General features: G+C 53.7%; 1 protein-coding gene across 1 annotated transcript in view; it reads left to right on the forward strand.

Moving 5' to 3' along the window:
- PKD1 (polycystin 1, transient receptor potential channel interacting) overlaps nt 1–23,826 on the forward strand; it is a 99,584-nt gene that overhangs the window by 69,786 nt on the left and 5,972 nt on the right. The window contains 27 exon segments of the mRNA XM_030001267.2: nt 105–321; nt 1,458–1,608; nt 2,596–2,748; nt 5,023–5,167; nt 6,005–6,607; nt 7,112–7,268; nt 8,696–8,918; nt 8,920–8,949; nt 9,599–9,794; nt 10,911–11,081; nt 11,547–11,690; nt 12,035–12,245; nt 12,616–12,742; nt 13,656–13,772; nt 14,191–14,240; nt 14,426–14,628; nt 15,248–15,353; nt 16,019–16,137; nt 17,411–17,613; nt 17,912–18,106; nt 18,931–19,070; nt 20,177–20,304; nt 20,678–20,846; nt 21,550–21,675; nt 21,842–22,016; nt 22,680–22,967; nt 23,449–23,583. Coding sequence (XP_029857127.1) covers nt 105–321; nt 1,458–1,608; nt 2,596–2,748; nt 5,023–5,167; nt 6,005–6,607; nt 7,112–7,268; nt 8,696–8,918; nt 8,920–8,949; nt 9,599–9,794; nt 10,911–11,081; nt 11,547–11,690; nt 12,035–12,245; nt 12,616–12,742; nt 13,656–13,772; nt 14,191–14,240; nt 14,426–14,628; nt 15,248–15,353; nt 16,019–16,137; nt 17,411–17,613; nt 17,912–18,106; nt 18,931–19,070; nt 20,177–20,304; nt 20,678–20,846; nt 21,550–21,675; nt 21,842–22,016; nt 22,680–22,967; nt 23,449–23,583 — 4,682 coding nt within the window.

A 23,826-nucleotide genomic window follows, 5' to 3' on the forward strand; every position in this document is an offset into this window, starting at 1 on the left:
CCAGGCAGTGCCAGCTCTGACGGACGGCCTGGGCTTCGGGATGGCGGCTTCGGCCCCGCCGTGCCCTTGTCCCATCGGACCCCCTGTTCGGGTTTGTTTTGCAGGCTGGCGAGACACGGAGGACGCGGAGGGCCCGCTGGTGTACATCCTCCTGGCATCCCGCTGCAGGGCCGGGCACTACCACGAGTTCTGCGTGTACAAGGGCAGTCGCGCCGAGCACAGTGCCTTCCTGCCCCCGGGCTTTCACGAGAGTGGCTTCATGGTGTCCGTGTCGGTCCTTGTTCAGGACCAGCTGGGAGCGACCGTGGTGGCCATTAACCGGTAAGACCCGCCGCTCGCAGCCTGGGCTTACGCGGCAGTGCCAGTGTTCAGCCTAGGCTCCTGAGTCACGGTCTCGGGGCTTGACCACTGGATTCCTGTCCTGAAGGGCTCGGCAGATCCTGGGTGACACGTTTGCCTCCTGGAAGAGGCTGTTGGCAGGAAGGAGAGGGGAGGCTCAGCAGAAGTGTAATATAGAGAATTCCAGTCTTTGTGGATCATCGCTCAAGGGGGAGACTTTCCCATGTTACTGCTTTCCTGACCACCTCCTTAATTCCCTGGTGACACTTTGCTTTGAAGGCACGATGTCACTTTCTCAGAAGATCTCTATGCTTTGTGCTCCACCACCTCTGCATCTGGAGCCCTCAAAGGAGAGTTGGCAGCACCAAGCTCTGGTGCTGCGGGTGGCCTGGTGTCCCACTGCTGAGACCCAGGGAGGTCTCACGTAGCCGAGGTGCAGAGCACGTGCATTTGAATAGGATGGAAAGGATTGCAGCTTGAGTCTCAGCAGGGCCGGTACCATGAAAGCCCAGTTATCCCTTCTGCATACGCCCCTTGGTTTCCAGTGTGCTCCATGCAGGCCACAAGCGCCCACAGGTCTTTGGGCAGTAGCCTGAGCTGGTCTCTGCTGCCTGACCAAGCTGTAGGACTGCTCCTTCTCAAGGCTGATTTGCAGCTCCCTGCGCTGTACATGTGGTCCCGGCCTCCCAGGCTGGAGCTCACAGTCCTGCAGTGCCTGCGGAGGAGGATCTGTGTCCCAGCTGTTCCTCAGACCCCAGGGAGCGATGCCAAAAGCAGTGCAGCTCCTCCCAGCACACCGACACTGTTTTTAGTGCTCGTTCTGCTTCATCAAACTAAACCTGGATTTTCTCCTCTGGGCTCGATGCACCCGTGTGCATCCTTCATCCGCAGCTTCACAGAGCTGGACCAGTGAGGAACCTGGCTTCAGGTCCACGATGTTCCTACCTACAGCTGGTGCAAACTGGGTACCAGGGCAGGCGTTAGCAGTGCTGTCTTTGTTGTCTAACCACCTGCTTCTCCCCTCGTGTTCTTTCCCAGCTCAAGGGCATGTTCTGCCCTCTTCCCCCAGCCCCGTTTGACAGTCTGCACTTAACCCAAATGCCTCTTTCCCTTGGCAGCTCCTTGGAAATCGGCTTACCCGAGGGGTTCCCCAGCCTCTCCCACTGGCTCTACAATCAAACTGACACCGTGCTCCAGGGCTTCGTGAAACAAGGGGACCCTCAACAGGTCATTGAGTACTCTCTGGCCCTCATCACCATCTTAAATGAGGTAAAGCAGCACTCCCTGCCCAAGAGGGGCCTCCAGAAGGCCTTGCAATTGCCGGTAATGTTCTTTGGCCAGGTTTTGTACAGCGATGTAGGGAAATGACTAATGCTACAGTTTTTCATGTAAATTGGTGTACGTGCATGCTGAGAGCTGGGCTGGAGCTATTTTCATGCATCGGAAATAGTAACAAGCTCCAGACACGCAATGACCAGGGAAAATAGAGGGGCTGCAAAATAAAACAGAGGTCCCAGAGAAGGCAGTGACCTGGGCATCTCCCATGCAGTCTGCTTTTTTCCCCTCATATTCAGATAGTTTTTACTGCCAACCTCAATTCTAAATACTGAATTTGGAAACAGAAATCTTAGCCCAAATTCCCCCGCCTCCTTCACACTTCCTCTGAGCTAGCCACCCCACTCCAACTCAGCAGGGCGGAAACTGCCGGTAGCTGCTCAGGTGATGCTCTGGGGTGCTAAGGAGACCTCCTTCTTCTGACTGCTCCGCTAGTGCAGCTGGAAAGGTCTGCCTGCATATAAGGCTGTTAATCCACAGTGCAGGAGCGTCATCTTCCTGGCAGCATTTACATTCACTCCTGCCTAAAGTAGGGCCCAGTCCCTCCATGTGCATCTCTGTAGGCAGGGCAGGAATTTTGGTCTATACTCATGCTGTCCTGCCTGATAAGAGCCTGCTGCATGCCTGGAAGCCAGGCAGGGGCGATCCCCCTGAGCACAGGCACTGTGCTTAGCTGGGTAAGGAGTGCACACTGGTGTACTACTTAGCTGTCAAGTGCAAGGCTGTTAAGGTAATTGCTTGGAGAGCACAAGTGAAATTGAGGAAGTTCTGCTGAAAAAACAGCTCATTAGATCACACGCTGGGGAGGAGCACAGGCAGGGAGATAGAGAGTGCAGGGAAGAGGTGACTTCAGCACAGCTCATCATCCTCTGAAACAACCTGATACATTTCCTCACTCTGCCTACTTTTCTCCCCCACCAGTATGAGCGGTCCATGCTTCTGGAACCTGAGACTGGGAATGAATTTGAACTCCGGACCTGGACTCGCAACAATATCACAGAAACCCTGAACTCACTGAAGGTCAACACAGTTGATGATATCCAGCAGATCTCAGCTGCCTTGGCACAGTGCACGGTATGTTCCCCATCACCACCTCCAGCCTCCTGCTCTTCCAGGTGCAGCTTAGATGCTCTTCAATTCTTGTCCTGCTCCCCTGTCTCTCTCTCTCCCCCCAACACATACCACACAGGGAGAACAGGTATCACTTGTTGACATCATTAGGGTTTCTGTGGTGATGTCCTAAGTGTTGTCAGCTCTGCACCTTGCCGTGCCACCGATCTAGCAGGCGTGGATAAGATGATGCATTCATGTGCTGGAAGACAGCGCCTAAGAACTCTGTGCTTCTTCTCTGGTATCAGCCCTGGTGTGGCAGCTTGCTAGCAAGTAGGTTCCCACACTTGCAGATGGAGACTGTAGGAGAGGCCTCGACAGACTGGAGAAGCGCTGGAATAAATTGCTGGGGGACTTGCAGAATCTCCAAGGACAGGCTGGACTCCATCAGGAGTAACACAAGTAGAGCCGGACCTGCCTTGAGCCAGGGGACAGCGCCAAGGACTGATGTTCCTTCCAGCCCGATTTTTACCATACAAGATTAGAAACACTGCTCTGCTCCACTGCTGACTGGAAGCGCTGTGTTCCCCAGCCAGCTCACAGTTTCAGCTCCTTGGTGCTGGGGCTGCTGCCTGGTGGATTTAGGAGTGGCTTTATATGTTTTGTCAGATGGGCAAAGGGAAGAGAGCCCAGTTATATAATGTGCTTGGGGTTTGGTGGTCAGCCAGTCGGCTCTGGCGTGCTCTTCCTCCCAGCCCTCCCAAATCTTTGCTTTCGGGACTGGAGTCAGGTACCCTGGCTTTGGCTGCACTTCGCCTCCCCAGCCAGGTCAGCAACCTCGCTCAGCGGGAACAGGCTGTCATTGAAATGATGGACAGACTACTGCATCCCACCCACAGAGTCCCTATTCTGCTGCTCCTTTCTCTTCTTCAAAGTCTGTAAACTTCAAGAATCACTTCTTTCTGTTCATCTTTGTTCAGGGATTTGGGGTTCGGCACATCCCATTCTGATGCTGGATTGGTTTGTTTCTGTCTCTCCCACGTGCTTCTGCCTTGCGACTTGATCTCGCTGTGGAAGCTTAGGTCTAGAAATAGAATTATTGTTCCACGGGAAAAGCTGACGTTCCAGGATCAGTTTGTGCTCTGGATTGGAATGAAAAGCTTAGAAAAACAGTAATCTAGAATTTCCCAAGTGGTTGAGACTAGTGCAGAGTTCACACATTTCCTTTCCTATAGAAGTGTCAATCAATGCTGATACTTTTGCTTTTACCTACAGGGGAGAGGAAAAATCAGAATTAATTTCTCCTAGAGGTGGAAAAAAAGAATCTCAGTCTTCTTAGGGAATTCTCCTTCCTAAGCAGTAGCTCCTCTTGGGTGGTTCCTCCCCATAACCCTTTTGTTTCCCCACCTCCTTGATAGCTGACTGTGCCTTGTGGACTCTAATTTACATAGTATGTCCTCACTTCTCATTGCTTACATATAAAAGGAGAAAAGGGGGAATTCTAGACCTGCAGATGCTGTTTTGATTCCTTGTCAAAACATACGGTGAATCACGTCTGAATCCTATGATGGTTAAAAGAAAAAAGATGAATAAGAGCTAGGAACGGGGTTGTGGTAACAGCTTCCATGTGTTGCCTCAGTCCCCTCCCATCCAGCCCTCGAGAGTGCGGGGAGCTCCAGGCCATGGCTAGAACATTCTGTTTCTTGGACACATCTGGGAGCAGAGGGAGGGACATCCATCATGCATGAGTGGCAGGATCCCTCCCACAGCTTTCAGGAGTATTTGGACACTGAAATGGATTCATGAAGGGCTAAATCTTGCTTCCATTGAAGATAGCGGAGTGGATGCAGGAATCCTACCCAGCTCCTTCAGGTTGAGTTCTGGAGGAATAATGTGTGGCCCCAAAGGGGTGCTCAGGAGATGCAACAGCAGGAGATGTGCTTGGTCGTTACAAGTGAACTCCAGGGAACTTGAATATGCTGCCCTTTATTGCTGTTTCCAACCCTAATGCATCCTCCATCAGACTCCTGGCATGCCTGCCTGTATGCTGGCAGATTGTAATGTGAGGGGAGGTAGGTGGAAGAGTCCTGGTGACACCACCAACTTCTTGGCATCTCTCAGCGTGAGCAGAGCAGCCATGGTCTCTGCAGTCACCTCCCGGGGACTTTCAGAGTGCAAATGGTGTTCGAACAAATCTGCCCAGGTCTTTGCAGGACCGAGCCAGCTGAACTTGCCTACAGCTGCCTTCGTCTTTCCTGGGAGTGTTCCTACTGAATCAAACTGTGTTTCCTTTTGCAGGTGGTGAGCAAGGAGCTGGTTTGCAAGTCGTGCCTGACAAGGACCTTGAACAAGCTGGAGACCATGATGACAATTCTGCAAGGGGAAACAACCCAGGGCACTGTGACACCAACTGGCATCGCCGACAACATCCTCAACATCACAGGTCGGTTTTGTTCATGCAGGTACGGGTGACAGTTGACCAGGCGCCGCTGAGGGCACAGGTCTCCCTGCAGAAGGTGCTGGGCAGAAGCAGGCTGAGGGAAGCTTTGCAGGCTTTCTCCTGTACCATTGGGGATTTGGCCTTTTCAAGCTGTTAGGAAAATTGCATCTAACATTTGGAGGGTGGCACCCCAGTACTTTCTTCTCCCTGCACTTTCCCAGGGTTGTCCTGGCTTTGGCAGCTGTTGCTGCGGACATTTAAATATGTCAGTTGTTAATAAACTCACTAATACTCCAGGGACTTCTCTTTTTAGTAAACAATGAGTAACAGCTATGGCTTCCAGATGCTTGCCTTCCTGGTTGCAATCTGAGGAGGGGTGCCAAACTTCACTGGGGCACCCGTGAACACTGTGTGGAAATTCCCACCTGGTTACCCTGGGAGGAAGCAGATACCTTCTTTGCACTCCTTGTTACGCATTTGAGTGTTCTCCACTTTGTAGTGCAAAAACTTAGTCACGTATATTTGCTTTATCCATTCCCTCCCTGTTTCCCAATCTGCTGTTCTAGTCACTATACAGGAGGAGGAAAATAAAGCCTGTTGTGATTAAGTATTCACCACCAAACTTTGTAGATTAGCCAAGACACTGCAGGAATTCCTGACAGCTCTATTTTTAGCTATGGGCTACTGAACACTTCCAGTGTGGAAGGTCATGATCACAGCTTACAGTTACAGTGAGAAGACAGTAAGGAAAGACTTGTCTGATTGTTTTGGGAAGGTGTCAGATGTTATCTAGGATATTTACCACTTCCTCTGTTTGCACCTTTATTTCTCTCCTGGCAGGTGACCTAATTCACCTTGTCAATACAGCTTCACAAGAATCCAAGCCCCAGGAGCTGCTTGCTGATTCCCACAATTTGCTGCTAGCTCCCAAAGCCTACAACCTGTCTTCCAGCCTGATGCGCATCCTCATGAAGTCTCGAGTGCTGAATGAAGAGCCCCTTGAGCTGGTGGGAGGAGAAATTAAGGCCACTGGCAAGCGGTCTGATCCCTTTAACTTGCTTTGCTACGAAAACACACCGAACTGCCAGTTCTCCATCCCCCAGGCATTCAACACCACCCTTTCCAACCTGACAGATGTCATTCAAGTCATGTTCCAGGTGGACTCCAATCCTTTCCCTTTTGGTTACATCAGCAACTACACCGTGTCCACAAAGGTCGCCTCCATGGAGTTTCAGACACACAACGGGGTGCAGATCCCCATTGGGAGCCTGGACTCAGAGAAAGCCATCACCGTAATGGTGTCAAACAACACAGATGCTGACAATCTCTCTGCTGGCACTGAAGTCATCGAGGCAAGAACATCTGTGAACCTAATTGTGACTATGGAGAGCAACAACAGAGAAGCAGGACTGCACTTCCAGCTCACTTACAGAGTCCTGAATGGTAGCGTAGATGGATCCAACTCTTTATGCTCTTTGCTATTTCTTCCTGTGGGAGAGGAGGGCTGGGTGTTGCAGCAAAGGAGAGCTGTGTCAAGAGATAACTGGTGTGGGAGGGGATGTCAGGTGTAGCCAGCAAGTTCCACACCGCATGGTTGAGGTTCTGGCTGTCACGGGCATTATCCAGTCCCTGGTGCAATCCTTGCTTGTGGATTCTGGCACTGAGAAGCCTTTTGCTTTTCCCAGCCCTTCTGTTGAGCCACATTAGCACTGGAGGGAGTTTGTCCAGTCCCTCTCTTGGTCAGGTACAGTGAATGGTATCCAGTCTCTTGCTCAGGGATCCTCTGAACTGCAGACTGAGCAATTGCAATCTAGAAAAGCATCTCTCCCAACTTTCTGCATTCCTGATACTCCTCCCTGAACGTTCACTGCTGGCAGCAGGCTTGTGGTGGAACTCTCTCTGGTGTTTATAAAGTACTTTCTGTTTTTTCTCCCCCTCCCCATGCAGACCACTACATTGCAAGTGAGCCTGAGCCATTCATCATGGCTTATCTCCATCACGAACCAGAGCCCAATGAGCACAACTGCAGTGCCTCTAAGAAAATTGGCCTGGATGCCCTGGCTGGAAGTGACCACAAGCTCTACACCTTCTTCACCTCACCCAGGTAAGAGAAGCCTCCCTTGTAATCCCTGTCACCCACAGGCTGTCCCATGGATGGATGTGAGGGATGCCGAGGGCCTTGCCATGGTTTATACGAGGCTGCTTTGCAGGGCTGGTGCTGTTGTAGCTATCCACAGTGCTCCTCTGTCCTCGGAGCAGACAGCTGTCCTGGGCAGGGAGCTGCAAGCTGCCATTCCTACACCCCACCATTGGCACCTCTTCTAGCCTGGCACTCCCTCTTTCCCAGACATCTTCTGCCACTGGTGCAAAAGCAGCTCAGTGCTCTGTGATTTGCCCTTCTGATCCAGGTGAGGGAGGGTTCCCCTTTTTAGAGCTGTAAATCCCATTCCCTGTGAGTATCATGACCCTCACCCAGGGCCTCTCCTGGTGATGGGTCTCCCCCCGTTGCCCTTTTCTCTGCTCACTGGCCTGATACCTGCTGTAGTCTGTTTGACTGCTGCTTGTCCAGGCTTTCATCCTCTGTGCAGTAGCGATCCCAGAGTTGCCCACCTTTACCAGGACTCTTTCCCCAAGGGACTCACACTGACCTTTGCAGATTCAGGGCTTGCTTCATGCAGCTCATGAAACCATTTCCCAGAGCAAAGCACCACACGTTAGCCTAGTTCCTGATCTGCAGTGCAACCTTCACAAAAGCACCTCTGTCCTCAGAGCTCATCTTCCCAATGTGTGACAGGAGGAGAATGCACCCTGCAACCCTGCAACCCTCGTGGGTTTCCGTCCACCCTGCTTGCCTTCTGCTTGGAGCGTGCCGGGGCTCATTAAGCACTGCTGTTGTGCTGTTGGGTTTTGCAGCAAAGCTCTCTTCTTTTTATCAGAGCAGTCATTCTTGTAACTTCAGTTGCTGACTTGCTGCCTTGCCCGGGAGCGTGTGTTCCTGCCTCGTGTTAGTTACGAGCCATTCCTAGGCGTTATCTGAGAAGAAAAGATAGGCAGCTTGGGAATAGGTGGGGCAAGAGTGGAGCCACTGTTGTGTAAGTTGACACAGCTTCCATGGCTTTTGGTAACAGGATGCTCAAAGAGGGATTAATCGTTCTAAAGAGTAAATCTGCTCCCAGCCAAGAATCATGGAGTGACTGTGGAAGTGTCGTGTGGCTCAGTGGGACACGGGGAAGGGCAGGTGGGAGAGCTGTGCAAGGCTGCCAGCACAGAGAAAAGGATTTACAACATAGTGCTCCAGGTGATGAAATAATACAAAAAATTAAAGTGGTCTGTGGAACCCCAGAGTTTCTGCACAGCCAAAGGGTGATGTAAATTACGCCACATTCACTGGACTTTTCTTCCTCATTGTGTGCATGCTCACCTGTCCCTGCAGCAGGGTGCTTTCTGTGGGCACACATCCATCAGAATGGGGTTTGTGTCCCTTCAGCAAGGGGGTTAATAATGTCTCCTTGCTGTCTTTCCCTTCTCCAGAACTGATGACACCATCCAGAAATACTACTTCAACATCACAAACCATTTCAGCTGGTCCCCGGTGGAGGTGACTCTGGGGCTGTACACCTCCCTCTGCCAGTACTTCAGCGAGCAGGAGAAACGTTGGAAGACAGAAGGCATCATCCCACTGGAAGAGACCAGACCAGACCAGGCTGTGTGCTTAACCCAGCACCTCACCGCCTTTGGGGCCAGTCTGTTTGTCCCCCCCAAACTCTGTCCAGTTCATCTTCCCTGTGAGTAAAACAAAGCAGAGTCTGTGCAGCATTGCCACACGCTGAGCAGATTGTTGTCACCTAGAGGAAAGCCTCGGGCTCCCGTCAGCCTCACGTTCAAGCTGGGTCATGGCTGACCTGTGCCCAGCTGGCAGACTAGCACAAGTACCCGAGAGCCTTTGGGAGCTGCATGTAGGCACAGCTCACAGAGGGGCCGTCTCCTCTGATCTTGAGTCCTGGCTGCTGCTGCTAAAAACAGACCTTTGCAGATGGCTTTATTCTCCATTCTGGACACCTCGCAGTGTGTTCACCTCTTGGTGAGGTGCCAAAACGCTCCTCCCAGCTGTCACCCAGCACTGTTTTATCCCAGTGAGCTTATACCTGCCAGCTGCTCCGGGTCTCCCAGGGGTGTTCAGGCTCTTCTTAGCTCTGTTGGTGTGACATAAGTGGGAGCAGAGACCTCTCGGCAGCTGCTACAGCAGCTTCAGCCGGCTGCTGCAGTACGCTGCACGCGATCTGTGCAAAGAGAGGTCTCTCTATTTGCATGTGGTATCATGTCTGTGAATGATGATAATAGCCAGGAAGGAGGCAACATGACTCCTGGGGAATGGGGGGGGGGTGGTCCTCCTGCGCAACGAGAGTGCCTTTCAATGTATTTCTTTTCTTCTAGGCTCCAGGCCCAGGTCTCAACTACATCGTTCTGCTGACATGTGCCGTCTGCTTTGTGACCTACTCAGTGGCTGCACTGATCGTGCACAAGCTGGACATGATTGACATTAACCGAGTGGGGGTGATTCCCTTCTGCGGGAAGAACGGGCTGTACAAATATGAGATCCTGGTGAAAACTGGCTGGGGCAGAGGATCAGGTTAGCCCATAGTCTACTCCTGTGCTTGATTCCTAGAGTGACATCTGTGTAGTTCCCCTGAGGTCTCTCGTCAGCACGTCATGCACTGAATGTTCCCCTGCAGGGCCCAGAGCTGAGCTGGTGTTTGGAGCAGCACTGAGCAGACCGTCAGTTCAGGGCTTCCCACAGCATTCAGTTTTTATTGCGTGATGATGGGGCAGGTCAAGAGCTGTGGAGAAGAGCATGCTGCCCCACCACTTGCTGTTGGGGTGGGAGAAGCAACTGCTGCTGAAAGGAACCACCCAGTATAGAAATATCCCCACCCTTCTTTCCCTGACTGGGCTGTGGTTGCAGGAACAGCCAAGAAGCAGCGATTGTTCCTCGCTTCTGAGCCTCTTCTGCAGAAGCATCCAGGCCTTGTTGTCCCTTTAGATGGACCATTTTGCTGTCCTCCAGCATCCATCACTTTGTTCTGCCATCTGCATCTTTCCCAGAGGCATGAAGGCAGAAAGCTTGGCTTTCTGATCTGGGTCTGGGTTTGTAGCTAGAGCTGCCAGAAACATCATCCTGGACTTGGAAATCTGGGCAGCTGGGATGTGGAAGCTTTAAGCAAGGACGGAGGTGGAGTGCTACCATGTCACTGCCACAAACATGCTCCCATTGATCTTAGTGTAACCACTGATTTCACTGGCAGCAGCTTTCTCCTGAAGCCACCCCAAGGACCATCCAGGTTGAGCAGGTGGACCAAGGAGCATCTGGCAAGTGGTGCCAGAGAGAGGGCAAAGAAAACAAGTCTTTCAACTACTTGGTGGAGAAGAACATCCAGAATAAACGTCTCCTCCCATTAGGGTGTTAGCAAGGCAAGGAATGTCAGATTCAGTCCCCTCCAAAGAGGAAAACCATGAGCATGCCAAGGTCCATGCACCAGGCCAATCTGAGCAGCTGCCCTCCAGGCTGTGTGTAACACTATCCCTGGGTGTGGGATGGCTGTCAAGCACGTTCCTTCCTCCCGAGTCTCCAGGTGGCCCCTCTGAAGGGCCACTGCATCTGGTGCCAGGTCACTGGCAGGAAGGCAGGGCTGGGGAACAGCTCCACTTTGGGTGGACTTTCCTAACTGAGCCCCGTTAACTCTGTCAGGTACCACGGCCCACGTGGGGATCGCCCTGTATGGTGTGGACAATAAAAGTGGTCACAGACATCTGGATGGAGAAAACGCCTTCCACCGCAACAGCCTCGACGTGTTTCAGATCGCAACGGAGCGGAGTCTGGGGAGCATCTGGCGCATCCGCATTTGGCACGACAATAAAGGTGAGACGTGAGCGGATGTGCGGGGCTGCGGCAGCCGTCACACATCCCAGGTTAGGACCAGGCTCTGCTCCACCTGGTACCTGGGCCAGGAGAGAGGTACCTGAGCCTACAGTCTGGACTAACCCTGGTGGGAGACCATGGTGACCCACTGGCTTGGGCGAAGATTGCTGGGTGGGGACATGGAGTCTGCATCACAGGGAAGTCTGCAGACTGGTCAGCTGTAATCCTGTACACATACAATGCAACATGCTGTGACAGTGTCTGTAAATGTCCGTACAGCCTAGGAGGTGACTGGCTGTGCCAAGCCTTTCTCTTGGGGACTGTGCAATTCCCACCGATGAAGATGGTGTCCCAGGGTAACTGCTGCTGTCCCACTCAGGGTCTCTTGTGTTGCCCTCTCGGATTTACAGGTTCATGCCGGGACTGTCTGCCATGAAACACATTTCTTCGTCTCTTAACTTTTAGGGCTCAGCCCCTCTTGGTACCTGCAGCATGTCATAGTCCGGGACCTGCAGAGCAGCAAGAGTTACTTCTTCCTGGTGAATGACTGGCTGTCGGTGGAGAGTGAAGAGAATGATGGCATGGTGGAGAAGGAGGTTTATGCTGCCAGTGAGTGCTCAACCCCTGGGGCGTGGGGCTGGGGTGGCTGACCAACATGGGAGTTCTTATTGCGATGGGGAAGGGCCCAGAGCGAGAGACTGCAGAGAGACCATAGAGCCTGCACACCGGCTCTTCCTCACTGCCTTGATGCCTTGCGCAGCCCAGTGCTCTGCTGGGTCCTTTGTGCTAGAGGACAAGGCACGGCAAGGAGCCAGCTGTGCAGGAGGGACCAGGCAGATGCAGTGCGGGTACCTCCTTGAACATCAGTCTGCAAGGAGGGGGCTGTGGCAGGCCCAGCCGGGTCCCCTCCGCCGTGCAGCTGGCCCTGAGAGTCTCTCTCTTTTTGTGCTCAGGTGAGACAGAGCTGAGGAGCTTCTCCCGGATCTTCATAGCAGAGTTGCAGCGAGGTTTCTTTGAGAAGCACGTCTGGCTGTCCATGTGGGACCGCCCGCCTCGCAGCCGCTTTACCCGTGTCCAGAGAGCCACCTGCTGCTCCCTCCTCATCTTCCTCTTCCTCTGTGCCAATGCTGTGTGGTACGGCGTGGTGGGCAACGTACACCTCAGGTGCGCCGCGTCCCTTGGTGCTCTGGCCAGTCCCTTACTTCCTCAGGGCCCCTCCTGCGCTTCCATTCCACAGGGCAGGACAGACCTTACGTCTGCTGTGGATAGGTGCCTTGCTTGTGGCCTTGAGTCTGCCCTTCCCTTTCCAAAGAATCTGGGACCAGGACATGGATGATGGATGACCAAGGACAACCTGATCAGCTTTCCCCCTTATCTGGTTTTGCTGTGTCATCTGTTAGCACAGCCCATGCTCCTTTCTTTCTCTGCATATCTGAAATGCCAAGTTGTGCAGTTTTGTCTCACTCCTCGCTTAGCTGGCAGCCCTGAGTGCTCCTGCTAACAGCAGTCTCTGGTTTCTCTTGATTCTCTCCAGCAATGGGGCCGTTTCCAACCTGATCCCTGTTAATGTGGACACAGTGGCTGTTGGTCTGGTGTCCAGTGTGGTGGTCTACCCTCTCTACCTGGTCATTTTATTTCTCTTCCGGATGGCTCGTGGCAAGGTAATGAGGAGAAGTAGTCGTAGGCTGCCCAGATGGGTGTGATGCTACCAGGTTTGCTCATCTGAGGCTAGATTCTGCCCTGTGTGGTACATCACTTCTCCAGCCAGTCTCTGCACTTTCCCAGTTGTGCCTCTGTGCTGCCCTGCACCGTGGCCAGACCCTTGGCCCTAGCAAGTGTCTGCCTCCCTCTTGAGCTGGGAGCAGCCCCTGACCTTAGAGGGACAGATCACTGCCTGGATTCTGACAATGCCCAGACAGAGACCAAAAGGGCAGATTTTAAAAGCTGTTGAGGCACTTACTCCCTCTTGATTTCAGTACGTGATAGGAACCCAAATGCCGTTTAAAGGTATGACCCTTTGGTGCATTGGCAGGAGCGTGAGACATGCTCAGTGGAGCATTGCTAATGAAATGCCTACCCTGGGTACAAATTCAGCTGTCTGAACAGAGCTGTGGTTAGGCAGCTGTGAAAGGATTAGCTGGGGAGTTAATGACTAGTTAGACACAATTAGCAGCCCCATTAAGTATTGCAGCCAGCTGCTCAGTGACTGATGAGCAGCAAATGTGTCTGATATTTCTTGTTCCTTCAAGCACGCCCTGCTTTGCAGGAGGTTGCAGGCTCCTGTGGCTTCCTGGGAGCTTGTACCTGGGGTAGCCTAGACGGCACTGGGCTGTGGCACATGTGGGTACAAGTGCCCAAGGTGCCTGGGAGGTAATTGAGGATGTGCACGAGCATGTGCCTGTTCGCAGCCCTGCTCGGGAGGCCTGGGGTCCCCCAGCTCTGCCTGCAGAAGTGTGGAGCTCCCCAGCAGAGTAGTGAGCTGATGGGATCCCCTGAGCAGCAGGGCTCTGAGCCACTGTGACACTGTCACCTTCACCCCTCCCTTTTCTGCTCAAGCCTTTCTATCTCCTGCAGGTCTCCATCAACCACACCGTGACTCACTCGGACCAGCAGTCCTTGGAGATCGACAACTACCTGGACTCCTCAATCCTCGACAGTTCCTTCCCCACCTTCCCCGGGCTCCGGGCAGAGGTAAACCTGCTTCCCATCCAAAAGCTGGACAGGCTGCATGGATCTGTATGCTCCCTTGCGAGAACACAGTGTCCATCCACAGCTGTCAGTGCAAGAACTGATGCGCTCAAGTGCCTCTGGCAGATACTGGTGATGCGGGAGGGCCACAGCCCTTCATCTCTACCTGCATCTCTGCCCAGGCCAGTCCCAGGTACTGAGCACAAGCTGTCTCCAGCTACTGCTCTGTGTCTGTGAGCATGGATCTTCCAGCGTGCCTGGGCATTATCTCTGGAGGAGAGCAGGCTTCTGGATGTGTGGACCCAGGGCTAATAGCAGCTCAGGGTCCAGGTTTCCAGTGAGCCCTGATGTTAACAACCCGCTGTTTTAACCAGGCACAAACCAGTGTCATGTGCCTGAAATGCCTCCGCTTTCTCCACAGGCCTTCTCTGAGCAAACCAAAACAGATCTGTTCTTGGAGGACTCCAAAAGGTAAGTAGGTTTCTGGGGATGGAGCAAGTAGGAGTTTAGGGTAGTTTTCTGCTTTGGTAGACTGGGGTTGTGCTCCCAGAGCTGTTTCCCTTCTAGACAGTCCTACACACTAGCACAGTTGCTTTTCTCATGCTTCCCATTCCCCACGCATACCTGATTGCACCCGTTCCTCTGTTTTGCCACAGCCTTGTGCGGTGGCCCTCCAGCGAGGCCCTGCTCAGCTGGCCAGACCTCCTCAGTGACCCCTCCATCATGGGCAACACCATCCAGAAGCTGAAGAGAGGCCGGGCCAGCCGCCACCTTGGACTCGAGGCCCCGTTGGCAACTGAGGAGGACAGCTTGTCGCTTGGTGTTCACCAGGGACAGCCTCGATATTTCTCTGCCTCAGGTGGGTGTGTGGATAGCATTGCTCTGTGCCAGGGTTTGAATTTCCCAGGGTAGTACAGGAGGAGCAGTCTGGTCCCTGGGAGCCCTGGCTCAGCTCTGGAGAAGGCAGAATAATAGAGCCTGCCGCCGTCACCACTGGCTTCAATTTGAAGGGCAGAAGAGGAGGGTCGTACTTTCTTAATGGGGATTTCAGTGTGCAAAAGCAGAAATCTGATGTGGAACAGTCTGAAGTGAGTGGTCACCACACTGCCAGCAGACTGGGAGCAAGGAGAGATGTGTTTCCATGGGTTGGATCTGAATGTTGCAATCAGCCAGTACTTCTTCACTGGTTGCAAAGCCACAGTGTGTCTCTGAACCTCTGTAAATGGCTGGAGAAGGAGAAGAACTTGGCCTCCTATACCAGCAGTTTCATGCTAGGCTCTGCAGCCAAGCTGGGGATAGACGGGAGCTAGAAGACAGGGAGGACGGGAGGGCTGTCCTGTGGAGAAGGACCTCACCCTGGCCCTCCTCCTCCCCAGTTCCACAAACGTGGCTGAGCCCGAGTGGTGCAGAACCGTCCCCTGGTGTGATGCTGGGTGCTGTGCTCCTGCCAATGTTGTCTGCACTCTCTCTCTCCTCAGACGAGGATCTGATCCGGCAGATCCTGGCAGAAGGAGCTAGCGGCATCTCCCACTCCCAGGACCTAGGGCCGTACATGAGGGCTGAAACAGATCTGATCTCAGGCCTGTAAGTATTCCGGGAGCAGAGTCCCGCACTAAGCCAGTGCCTCCTGTCCCTTGCCGTCCCACCCAGCTCTGCAGCGGCCGGTATTGTGCCAGCCCGCTCTGCTGCACCCAGCCACAGTGAGCTGAGCTGGGTTTTGAGACATTGCAAATGACTGGGACAGCCTTGTCAAGAGTCACTATGTTCTTGCTGGCTGTGATTCCTGCAGCCCTGCCAGCCAGAGCTCCAGGAGGGCACTGCCACCCTTCCAGGAGCCACCTGAAAGCTCCTGTAAAGCCCCAGCTGAAGATGTGTCTCCAGAGCTTTGTGGACTGCTGACAAAGTGCCGGGACGCGGGTTTGCTTCGTGGCACTGACAGGAGGGAGAAGGGGGGTTAGACCTCTGTTGTGTTATCGTGCCCAGAGCACCCTGTTTTGGGACCCTGACCACCACCCAGCTGGGCTGGCAGATTAGGGGACGGGAAAGACTTTCAGCCCTTCTCCATGAGATGCAGAGTGTCTGCATGCCTCAGCAGCCTGGGCCCGCTGCTCTAGAAGGAAGTGCCTCTAACTGGTCCAGGGCTGCTGCACTGGTGTTAGCACTGGAGTTCAGTCCACCTCAGTGCCAGCCTGCTTACTGCAGAGCCAGCAGTGGCATGGCTCACCAATATCGCCCCTTTGCCTTGGCAGGTCCAGCGTGTTTGGGGAGAAGGTGGAGACTGTCATGATGCAGAAGCTGAACGACAAAGGCCAGAGCATGGCAGCTCCTCCCAGGGAAGTGAGCAGATCAGCCAAGTCAACATGGACAGGTACCAGGGCTGCAGGGCTGTGCCAGCGCCAGGGCAGGGAGGGTGGGGATGTGCAAGAAGAGGGACTGTCGCACACAGCAGCACTTGGGAGGCACAGGCAGGTAAATAGAAAAGGAGCCTTAGGAAAGGCTGCTCCCCTGCTTGGGATATATTTACTATTTCCTGCCAGCTTCTCTTGGAGCCTGAATCTCAGTAAGCCCTGGGCCACTGCTTGTGCTGTGATGGTCCCCACCGTGCACCCTAGGGAGGCTCTGCTCGCTGCTTCCCCAGTTTCTCTGCTCGCTGCTTCCCCAGTTTCTCTGCTCGCTGCTTCCCCAGTTTCTCTGCTCGCTGCTTCCCCAGTTTCTCTGCTCGCTGCTTCCCCAGTTTCTCTGCTCGCTGCTTCCCCAGTTTCTCTGCTCGCTGCACCCCTCTGCAGCCATCAGTCCCTTCATCCATCCAGCATGAGAGGGGGAGAGTTGCTGTACATAACCAGAGGCGAAAGGGAGTAAAATGCCAAAGAAAGCTCAAATCAACAAACAAAGCAAAGAATAGAAGAGACGCTTCCTACTGGGTCATGCAACACAACAGCCAGCCAGCTGGGCTTGCAGAAGGCAGGGAGCAGGCTGTCAGGCCCCGCAAGGTCTGGGGAGTGATAAATGCTCGGGTGCCCTGTGGAGAAGCTCAGCATCAGTTCTCTTAGCACGAGCTCTTGGCTTCCCGAGGCACAGCTTCCCTGGGGCAGGCTGCAGCATGGCAAATTGGACACGGCAGCAATCCTCTTGGGTCTGTTAAAATCCATCATTTCATCTTGGTTGATGAATGGTTGTAGTATCTTCATGCAGGCATTGATTTGCATGGGTGGGTGAAAGAAGCTGTGCTGAGCGAGCCCCGGGGCAGGGTGGCTTGGCAGTCTGAAGGCAGCCAGAGCAACAAATCTGTGTGGCTTTTCATGGGTTTGACAGCAGCACCTCCAGCCAGGCTGGACATGCCCAATGTCCTGGAGTTCTGGGATAAAGCAGGGAACCCATCCCACTACCCAAATCAGGATCCCATCTCCTTCTCCTGCCCACCCTGTTGGCTGCAGATGGGAGGCTGCTCTTTTGAGGCTGGCTGTGTTTCAGTGTGCTGTCTGTGTTGCTGCTTAGTGGGAGATGTTTGAGATAATCCCTCCAAACTCACCCAGGACTGGTGGCAAGCTCTCTGCTGGGATGAGTGGTGTGCTCAGCCTTTCCTGTGCCCGTTGGGACCCTTCTGCAGTAATGTTTATGCTTGTTTTCCATCTTCCTTCCAGTTGCAGACCAAACATTCAGGAAGCGCTTGCTCCCACCCTGGTGCTCCTATCTGGCTCATGGTATCAGTCTCCTCCTCTTTGCCACCTCCACGGGGGTCTCCGTGTGGATCGGGGTGGGCTTTTCCTCCAGCGTTGCCCTCATGTGGCTCATCTCAGGGATATTCAGCTTTCTGGCATCCTTCTTGGTCTGGGAGCCCCTGAAGGTAAGGATAACATGAATACACAAGCACATATCTGTACACGTGTATGAATTAGCTGTAATTACATCTTGTCCAGATACTAATCAGGTCATACTGGACACTGTGGATTGAATACTCTCTCCCATCTTTGTATCCCTGCAGGAGGGGAAGGAAGTGCACACCAGCAGCAGTAGGAGGGACAGGGCTGGTGGCAATTTGTTTTAGAGGTTGTCTTATCTGCTCCAAGAGAGTGCTCAGACATTAGTGCCCCCACTGCTCCAAGAGATTGTGCCACCAGTGCCCACACTGCTTGTCTCCCCAGGTTCTGCTGGAAGCCCTCTATTTCTCGCTGGTTGCCAAGCGCTTGCACCCAGAGGAAGATGATACCTTGGTGGAGCATCCGTTTGTTGAGCATGTTTCTGAGAAGATCAGCAAAGTCCGACCCCCACAGGGATTTGCCCTTTTTCAGGCCAAGGAGGAGGCCAGGAAGGTCAAACTGCTACACAGGATGCTGAAGGTAAGACATCTCCTGACGCTTGTGGTGCCTAGGGCAGAGGCAGAGTGCTGGCTCTGGGAGGTGTGTCCTTGTGTGGGTCCTCCCAGTCCAGCTGTGATCTCCTCCTGAGCGAGTAGGTGCGTATCTCCAGTTTCTGCCTCAGTTTGCCCATGTGTAAAAGACTGGCAGTGATATTCATCTTCTCTGAAGCTCTGAGATGGCTGGAAAGCAGAACCGTAATGGGGGGCTGTACATCCTTGATTTGGAGCAGCTGGTGTGTTTGACTCCATAACTCAGGTGTTTGAGGTTAGGGCAAGGTTTGCAGTGTGGAGTAGATGCCAACTTGCACAAGAAAATTCATTAGTTGTGTCTTGTGAAACATGCAACTCCCTATCTAGGAGCAGAAGTGTCAATCTGTTTGTAGCTCGTTCAGTACTAATCCTCCACACGTGTGCTGGGAATACACAGCTGCTTTAATGGAGTCAAGTTATTTTTAACTGAGTGATTTCCCTTTAAAGGATGGAAACCCCCATAACTATTGTATAAGCTGAGCTGCCAGCATATAGGAGCTCGTACAGGGAGGTTGTGCAATGCATATCAACTAAAACATGTGGTGCTGGGCTGGCCGCTTTGAACAAAGAATATTGTTATGAGCCTGTGGTCTGGGTTTCATTTTAAGCTGCTTCCCATATGGAAAAAGAAAGAACAGCATGCTCTGGGTCCTGATCCTGCTGCATGGCAGGGAGCAGTCAGTGGAAAGCACTGATTTGCTGCAGGATTGGGAACCAACCCCCCCCCACCCCGCCATGCTTGGGTGCAATCCCTTTCTACTCTCTGCTTGCCAGAATTTCCTCATCTACATGATGTTCTTGCTGGTGATCCTGCTCACCAACTACGGAGACGCCTCCCGCAACAGCAGGGCCTTCCTTTTGCAGAGCTCCATCAAGCAGCAGTTGGGCAGCAACGAATTCCTCCGCATCAAGAGGTAACTGTGAAGGCCCTGGGGTTGGGGAGGAACAAGATGTTGCTTTATATCAGAGAAGTTGTCCAGGACTGCAGTGAAGAGTCGGAGTGGGCTGGGGCTGGCTGTTGGGCTTGTGCTCCACAGTTGCTCCCATAAAGAGATTCTCAACTCTATGGGGAGCACTGGTGCCTCTGGGGAGCTGGGCACTCGCACACGAGTATGGCATGGCAGTGAGCAGGTCTCTTTTTGTCCCTGTGGTTCTGCTTCTCCCCTGGAGAACAGAGGGACTTGTGGAGGTTGAGAGCTTTAATTTCTTTGAATTTTAATTATTTCCTCAGTGGGAAGGGACTGTGTGAATTATAGATGTTTGTCTTTCTGTTTCTGATTAAAAGGACACAAGTTTGCTCTGTCTCTAAAATTTACAACTGTAAGGTTTAGCCATAAACAGTGTCACGAGAACCAAAAATAACATCTCGTATAAATACAGTCCTTCCCTTCCTTGCTCTGCACATATGGTTTAACTAGATTAAATTTTCCCAGCTGAGTTTCCACACCACTGCAAACTTCAGCAGTCTAGACTCACATCAGAACGGCTGCTTGGGATTAACAGCGTCTTTGTACCCATCTCACTACAGACCCCTTGATTCTTCTGTGCAAATAGATGTGACTTGTCCATGCCATGCAAAGTCACAGAAACTTTGATTCACCACAATATGAATCAGAAATTATTCCAGTGAACTTGGTGGAGTTCTGGGGTGGAAGTGGTGTCAGGGGGGAGAGCAGAGCAGAACCTGGTCCTAAATATCATCCCTTTTCCACCATGCTGCCACAGACCCGCTGGTCTGATCCTCATCCAGGTGCCAAGTGGATTCAATCACATTTAGGTCTTGCATGTCAAATAAATATTTTCCTGACCCCAGCCCAGCTGAGCTCTTGGAATGGATGGAAATGTTGCCTCTGCCTGCTAGCCAGGCACCTGGGAGGAGAGCAGCCCAGGTTAGCTCTCCAAAACTCAGTCCCCCACTCCAGGTGAAACACAGATGGTCATACGAGGGTGAGACGTGCAGAGACTGCCCTAACAGAGCTGCCCCGGGAGCTCTGCCTCTCACGCCTTTTCCCTGTTGCAGGTCAGATCAGTTCTGGGTCTGGATGTCGCAGGTCTTCCTCCCTTACCTCTACAACAACCGGTCGGGTCAGGAGAGCTACAGCACCACGCTGGGGACAGCCCGGCTGCGCCAGCTCAGGCTGCAGGAAGGTAGGTGGGCAAGGGCCCATGGCTCTGCTGTCACAGGGTGGGTGGTGACACTCCTGCAGGGATGAAATGGCCAGGTCTGGGTGCAGCTGGGGCTGAATGAAGCAAGGCAGAGGTTACGGAGGCAGGTTTTTCTTTGCAGCGTGTATATTAGTGTGCCTCTGGTTCTGCTCCTGCGGAGATGAACTGGAGCAATCAATCATGGGGATTTACACTAGCGAGGTTGACTTGATTTCTGGAGGTGTGACTGAGGATGTGGAGGTGGAGGGAGCTTGGGAAGAAGGGAGATGCTAAGTGTGAAAGCTCAGCTGTGTGCCCCAGCACTGTTTGGCTGCCTTGGGCTCCCCACGGGATGACAGTATTGGTCTCGTTCCAGCCGAGTGCCAGCGCAGTGCCCAGGACGTCCTCCACGGCGTGGGCATGGCTGCCAGGAGGAACTGCACTGACTCGGACAGTTTTTCTACTGCTGACTACACAGCTGGCTGGGAAAGGGCAGCCGTGAATGTGACGGCTGCGTGGTCCTACTCGCCACCCGACCTGACGGGGTAAGGAGCTGCCCAGCCTGCACTTACACCCCCTGCTCCATCTGCCAAAGACTTTGCATCTTTACAGTTGATTTGGTGCCCAGGATGGTTCCCAGCCTTCGCCTCAGTGAGGCCAACTGCAGCCCCTGAGCCTGGCAAAGTGCAAATAAACACAGGAATGCCAAAGGCCTTCCCTGAATACGTCTACAGTGGCAGTGTGAATGGTGGGAGACACATAGCTGCCACTCACCCATCTTCCCTGGAGATGTGTGTGTCGCCTCGGGCTGTCTGAACGGCAGCATAGTGCTGTTCTCAGGGGTAGAGGGTTCAACTCGCTAGCTTCAAGGGCAGAGACAAGCTGCAGAACAAGGTAACCCAGCCACCCACAGAGACCACAGAACAGCACTAGCGATTGGCCTTTACCAGCATACTGGACATTAAATCGCTGTTGGTTTCTGCTCTGGTTTGTTCCTGGATGTGTCTTCATTGGTCTGGGGCACAACAGGGCTTGGGGCTGTTCTGAGGCTGGGAACGCTGAGATGGATCAATGCACTTTTGTAATTTGTCTTGTGAAATAAATAATGAGGCAGCTGTTGCCCTTGGATGTGCAGCATAGGGGTCAGGGTCTGCATCTGTACGCTTCCTCCAGGCCTGCCAAATAGGAGAGCGTACCAGTGGCCGCTCCGTCCTTCAGCTCTCACCCATGGCTCCTCTTCCTCTGCAGGGTCTGGTACTGGGGTTACATCTCATTCTACGATAGCAGCGGTTACGTCCAGGAGCTGGGGGCTTCGCTAGAGGAAAGCAGGGCTCAGCTGAATTTCCTTCAGCAGCACACTTGGATCGACAACATGTAAGTGTGGCAGGGGCGAAGGAAATGTTCTGCTGTCACCCAGGTTTTTAAGGGGAGCCGCTGGAGCGTCAGTGGGGAGAGGATCTATGGTCCTACAAAACAGTGGCACCAAAGCCCAGAGTTGGTGTTGTCCCAGTGCCCTGAGCTGCTCTTCTCCCCTCCACAGGAGCCGGGCAGTCTTTGTGGAGCTGATGCAGTATAACCCCAGTGTGGACCTGCACGCTGCCATCACCCTTCAGCTGGAGTTCGTGGGGGCCGGCCAGGCCGTCGCCACAGTCACCATCAGCCCCTTCCCGCTGCTGCGGCTCAGCGGGGGTGTCACGCTGCAGCTTCTCATGATGGTCAGTGTGTGTTAATTCCCCTCTGCGCTCCTCTTCCCTCTCGGTCGCTGCACAGAGGGCTCTGGGGACCCATTGCCTGGGCTCCCGAAGGGCAGCGTCGATCACTCTGAACTAGATCTCCCCTGCCTGAGGCCACTTGTCCCCATGCCTGTCACCACTCCGCTTCCAGGCCTGGATAGCACACGGAAAACATCCCTGGCACCACTGAGGGGAAGGAGTTTCCTCCTGTCTGGCAACATTTGTTGGTCTTGGCTCAGCCTTTTTGCTTCCTTGAACTCATGCCTGTTGCTGTGGAAACTTGAGGCTTTTGTTCTTCTGTCCTCAGCGGGGACATCAGCCAGCTGAGCCGTGTCCCCACAGACCTTGCCTGGGCCAGGGTTCAGCGTAAGCGGAGCCCTCTTCCCCTGGGCACTGCCACCCTGCCACAAGTGCATTGGACGTGGTTTGGGGAGCTTCACTGCCAGGGCAGGAGGGAGCAGGGCACTGAGTGAGCGAGGAAGGCATGGAAGGGCTCAGGGGGGTGTGCTCCAGCTGTAGGCTGGCAGAACTCAGCCTAGTATGTGGGGCTTTTGCTGTCCTGGGGTGCTGCAGGGTGCCCCGGTGCAGCACAGCAGTCAAGCATTGCCCTCTCCTTCCCTGGTAACCTCTCCATTCCTCCCCCAGGTCTTCCTCATGATGTTTGTGGTCTACTTCGTGGTGTCGGAGTCATTGTCCATCAAGAAGGAAGGCAGAGCCTACTTCACCCTGTGGGGCAACTACGGCCAGTGGGTCTTCATCCTCCTCACCACTTGCACCGTGGTGGTACACCTCAGCCAAGCCACCCTTGCCGACCAGCAGTGGCTCAAGTACCTCAACAACCGCAAGGGTTTCACCAACTTCTACCAGGTGGCCTTTCTCAACACCGTCTTCAGCACCTTGGCTGCATCCCTCCTCTTCCTCTTGACTGTGCAGGTATGGAGAGGGTTGGGTAGGAACAGCACGTGGGCAGGGATGTGTGCTTTGGTCCTCTTGTGCCAGCTTGTCATCCGTGCACAGTCCCATGACAGGGGCAGCAAAGGGCCCTGAAGTAAAAACAAATGCAAGACTGTGGTCCTGCTGTGCCAGGCACTGATCAAATGCAACAGGGCTGCTGCCACATCCAGACTCTACTGCAGGACAGAGGTGGTGGGCCGTGATGCCACATTCATCTTTGCTGTAGCACTTTGGGTCTCTAAAGGCCCTCAGTTCCCTTGGGGAATTCACCCTAGTGTGGCTGATGGGGTGATTTTTTTCTGCAAGGAGCCCGTTGACTAGGATGTCCTCCACTCTGCCAGAGTTTGCATTTCTCGGACTTGTAGAGATGTTTGAAAGACCCTTCCCTGGGCTGGAAGGATCTTGCAGCAGCCTCTGCGATGGGCGCGTGTTGTAACACCATCCTCTCTCTTGGTCCTAGGCTGCCCAGCAGCTGCGTTTCGTCAGGCAGTGGTCCGTGTTTGGGAAAACCTTTCAGAAGTCTGCGAAGGAGCTGACCGCTGCAGGGCTGGCGTTCGCCGTCCTCATCCTGGCCTACGCTCAGCTCGGCTTCCTGGTAACTGCCTGCTGTCCTCGCCTCGCCTTGCAGAGTGGCTGGTTGTCAGCAAGGGCTGCCCAGCGTCGCGTTGCCCCTCGTCCCTCCCCACGCCACAACTGCAAGCAAAGCTCAGCGGGTCCTCCGGGCGCTCCAGCGCCCACCCCGCGCGGGGTGCTCGTCTGCCGCAGGCCAGGCGGTTTTGGCCAGGGACTGTGTCTGTGGCCTGTCCCTGTCATGGCTGATTTGTGGGCCACTCCTCGG

Source organism: Aquila chrysaetos, chromosome 25, assembly GCF_900496995.4.
Source record: "Aquila chrysaetos chrysaetos chromosome 25, bAquChr1.4, whole genome shotgun sequence".
Classification (NCBI taxonomy): Eukaryota; Metazoa; Chordata; class Aves; order Accipitriformes; family Accipitridae; genus Aquila; species Aquila chrysaetos.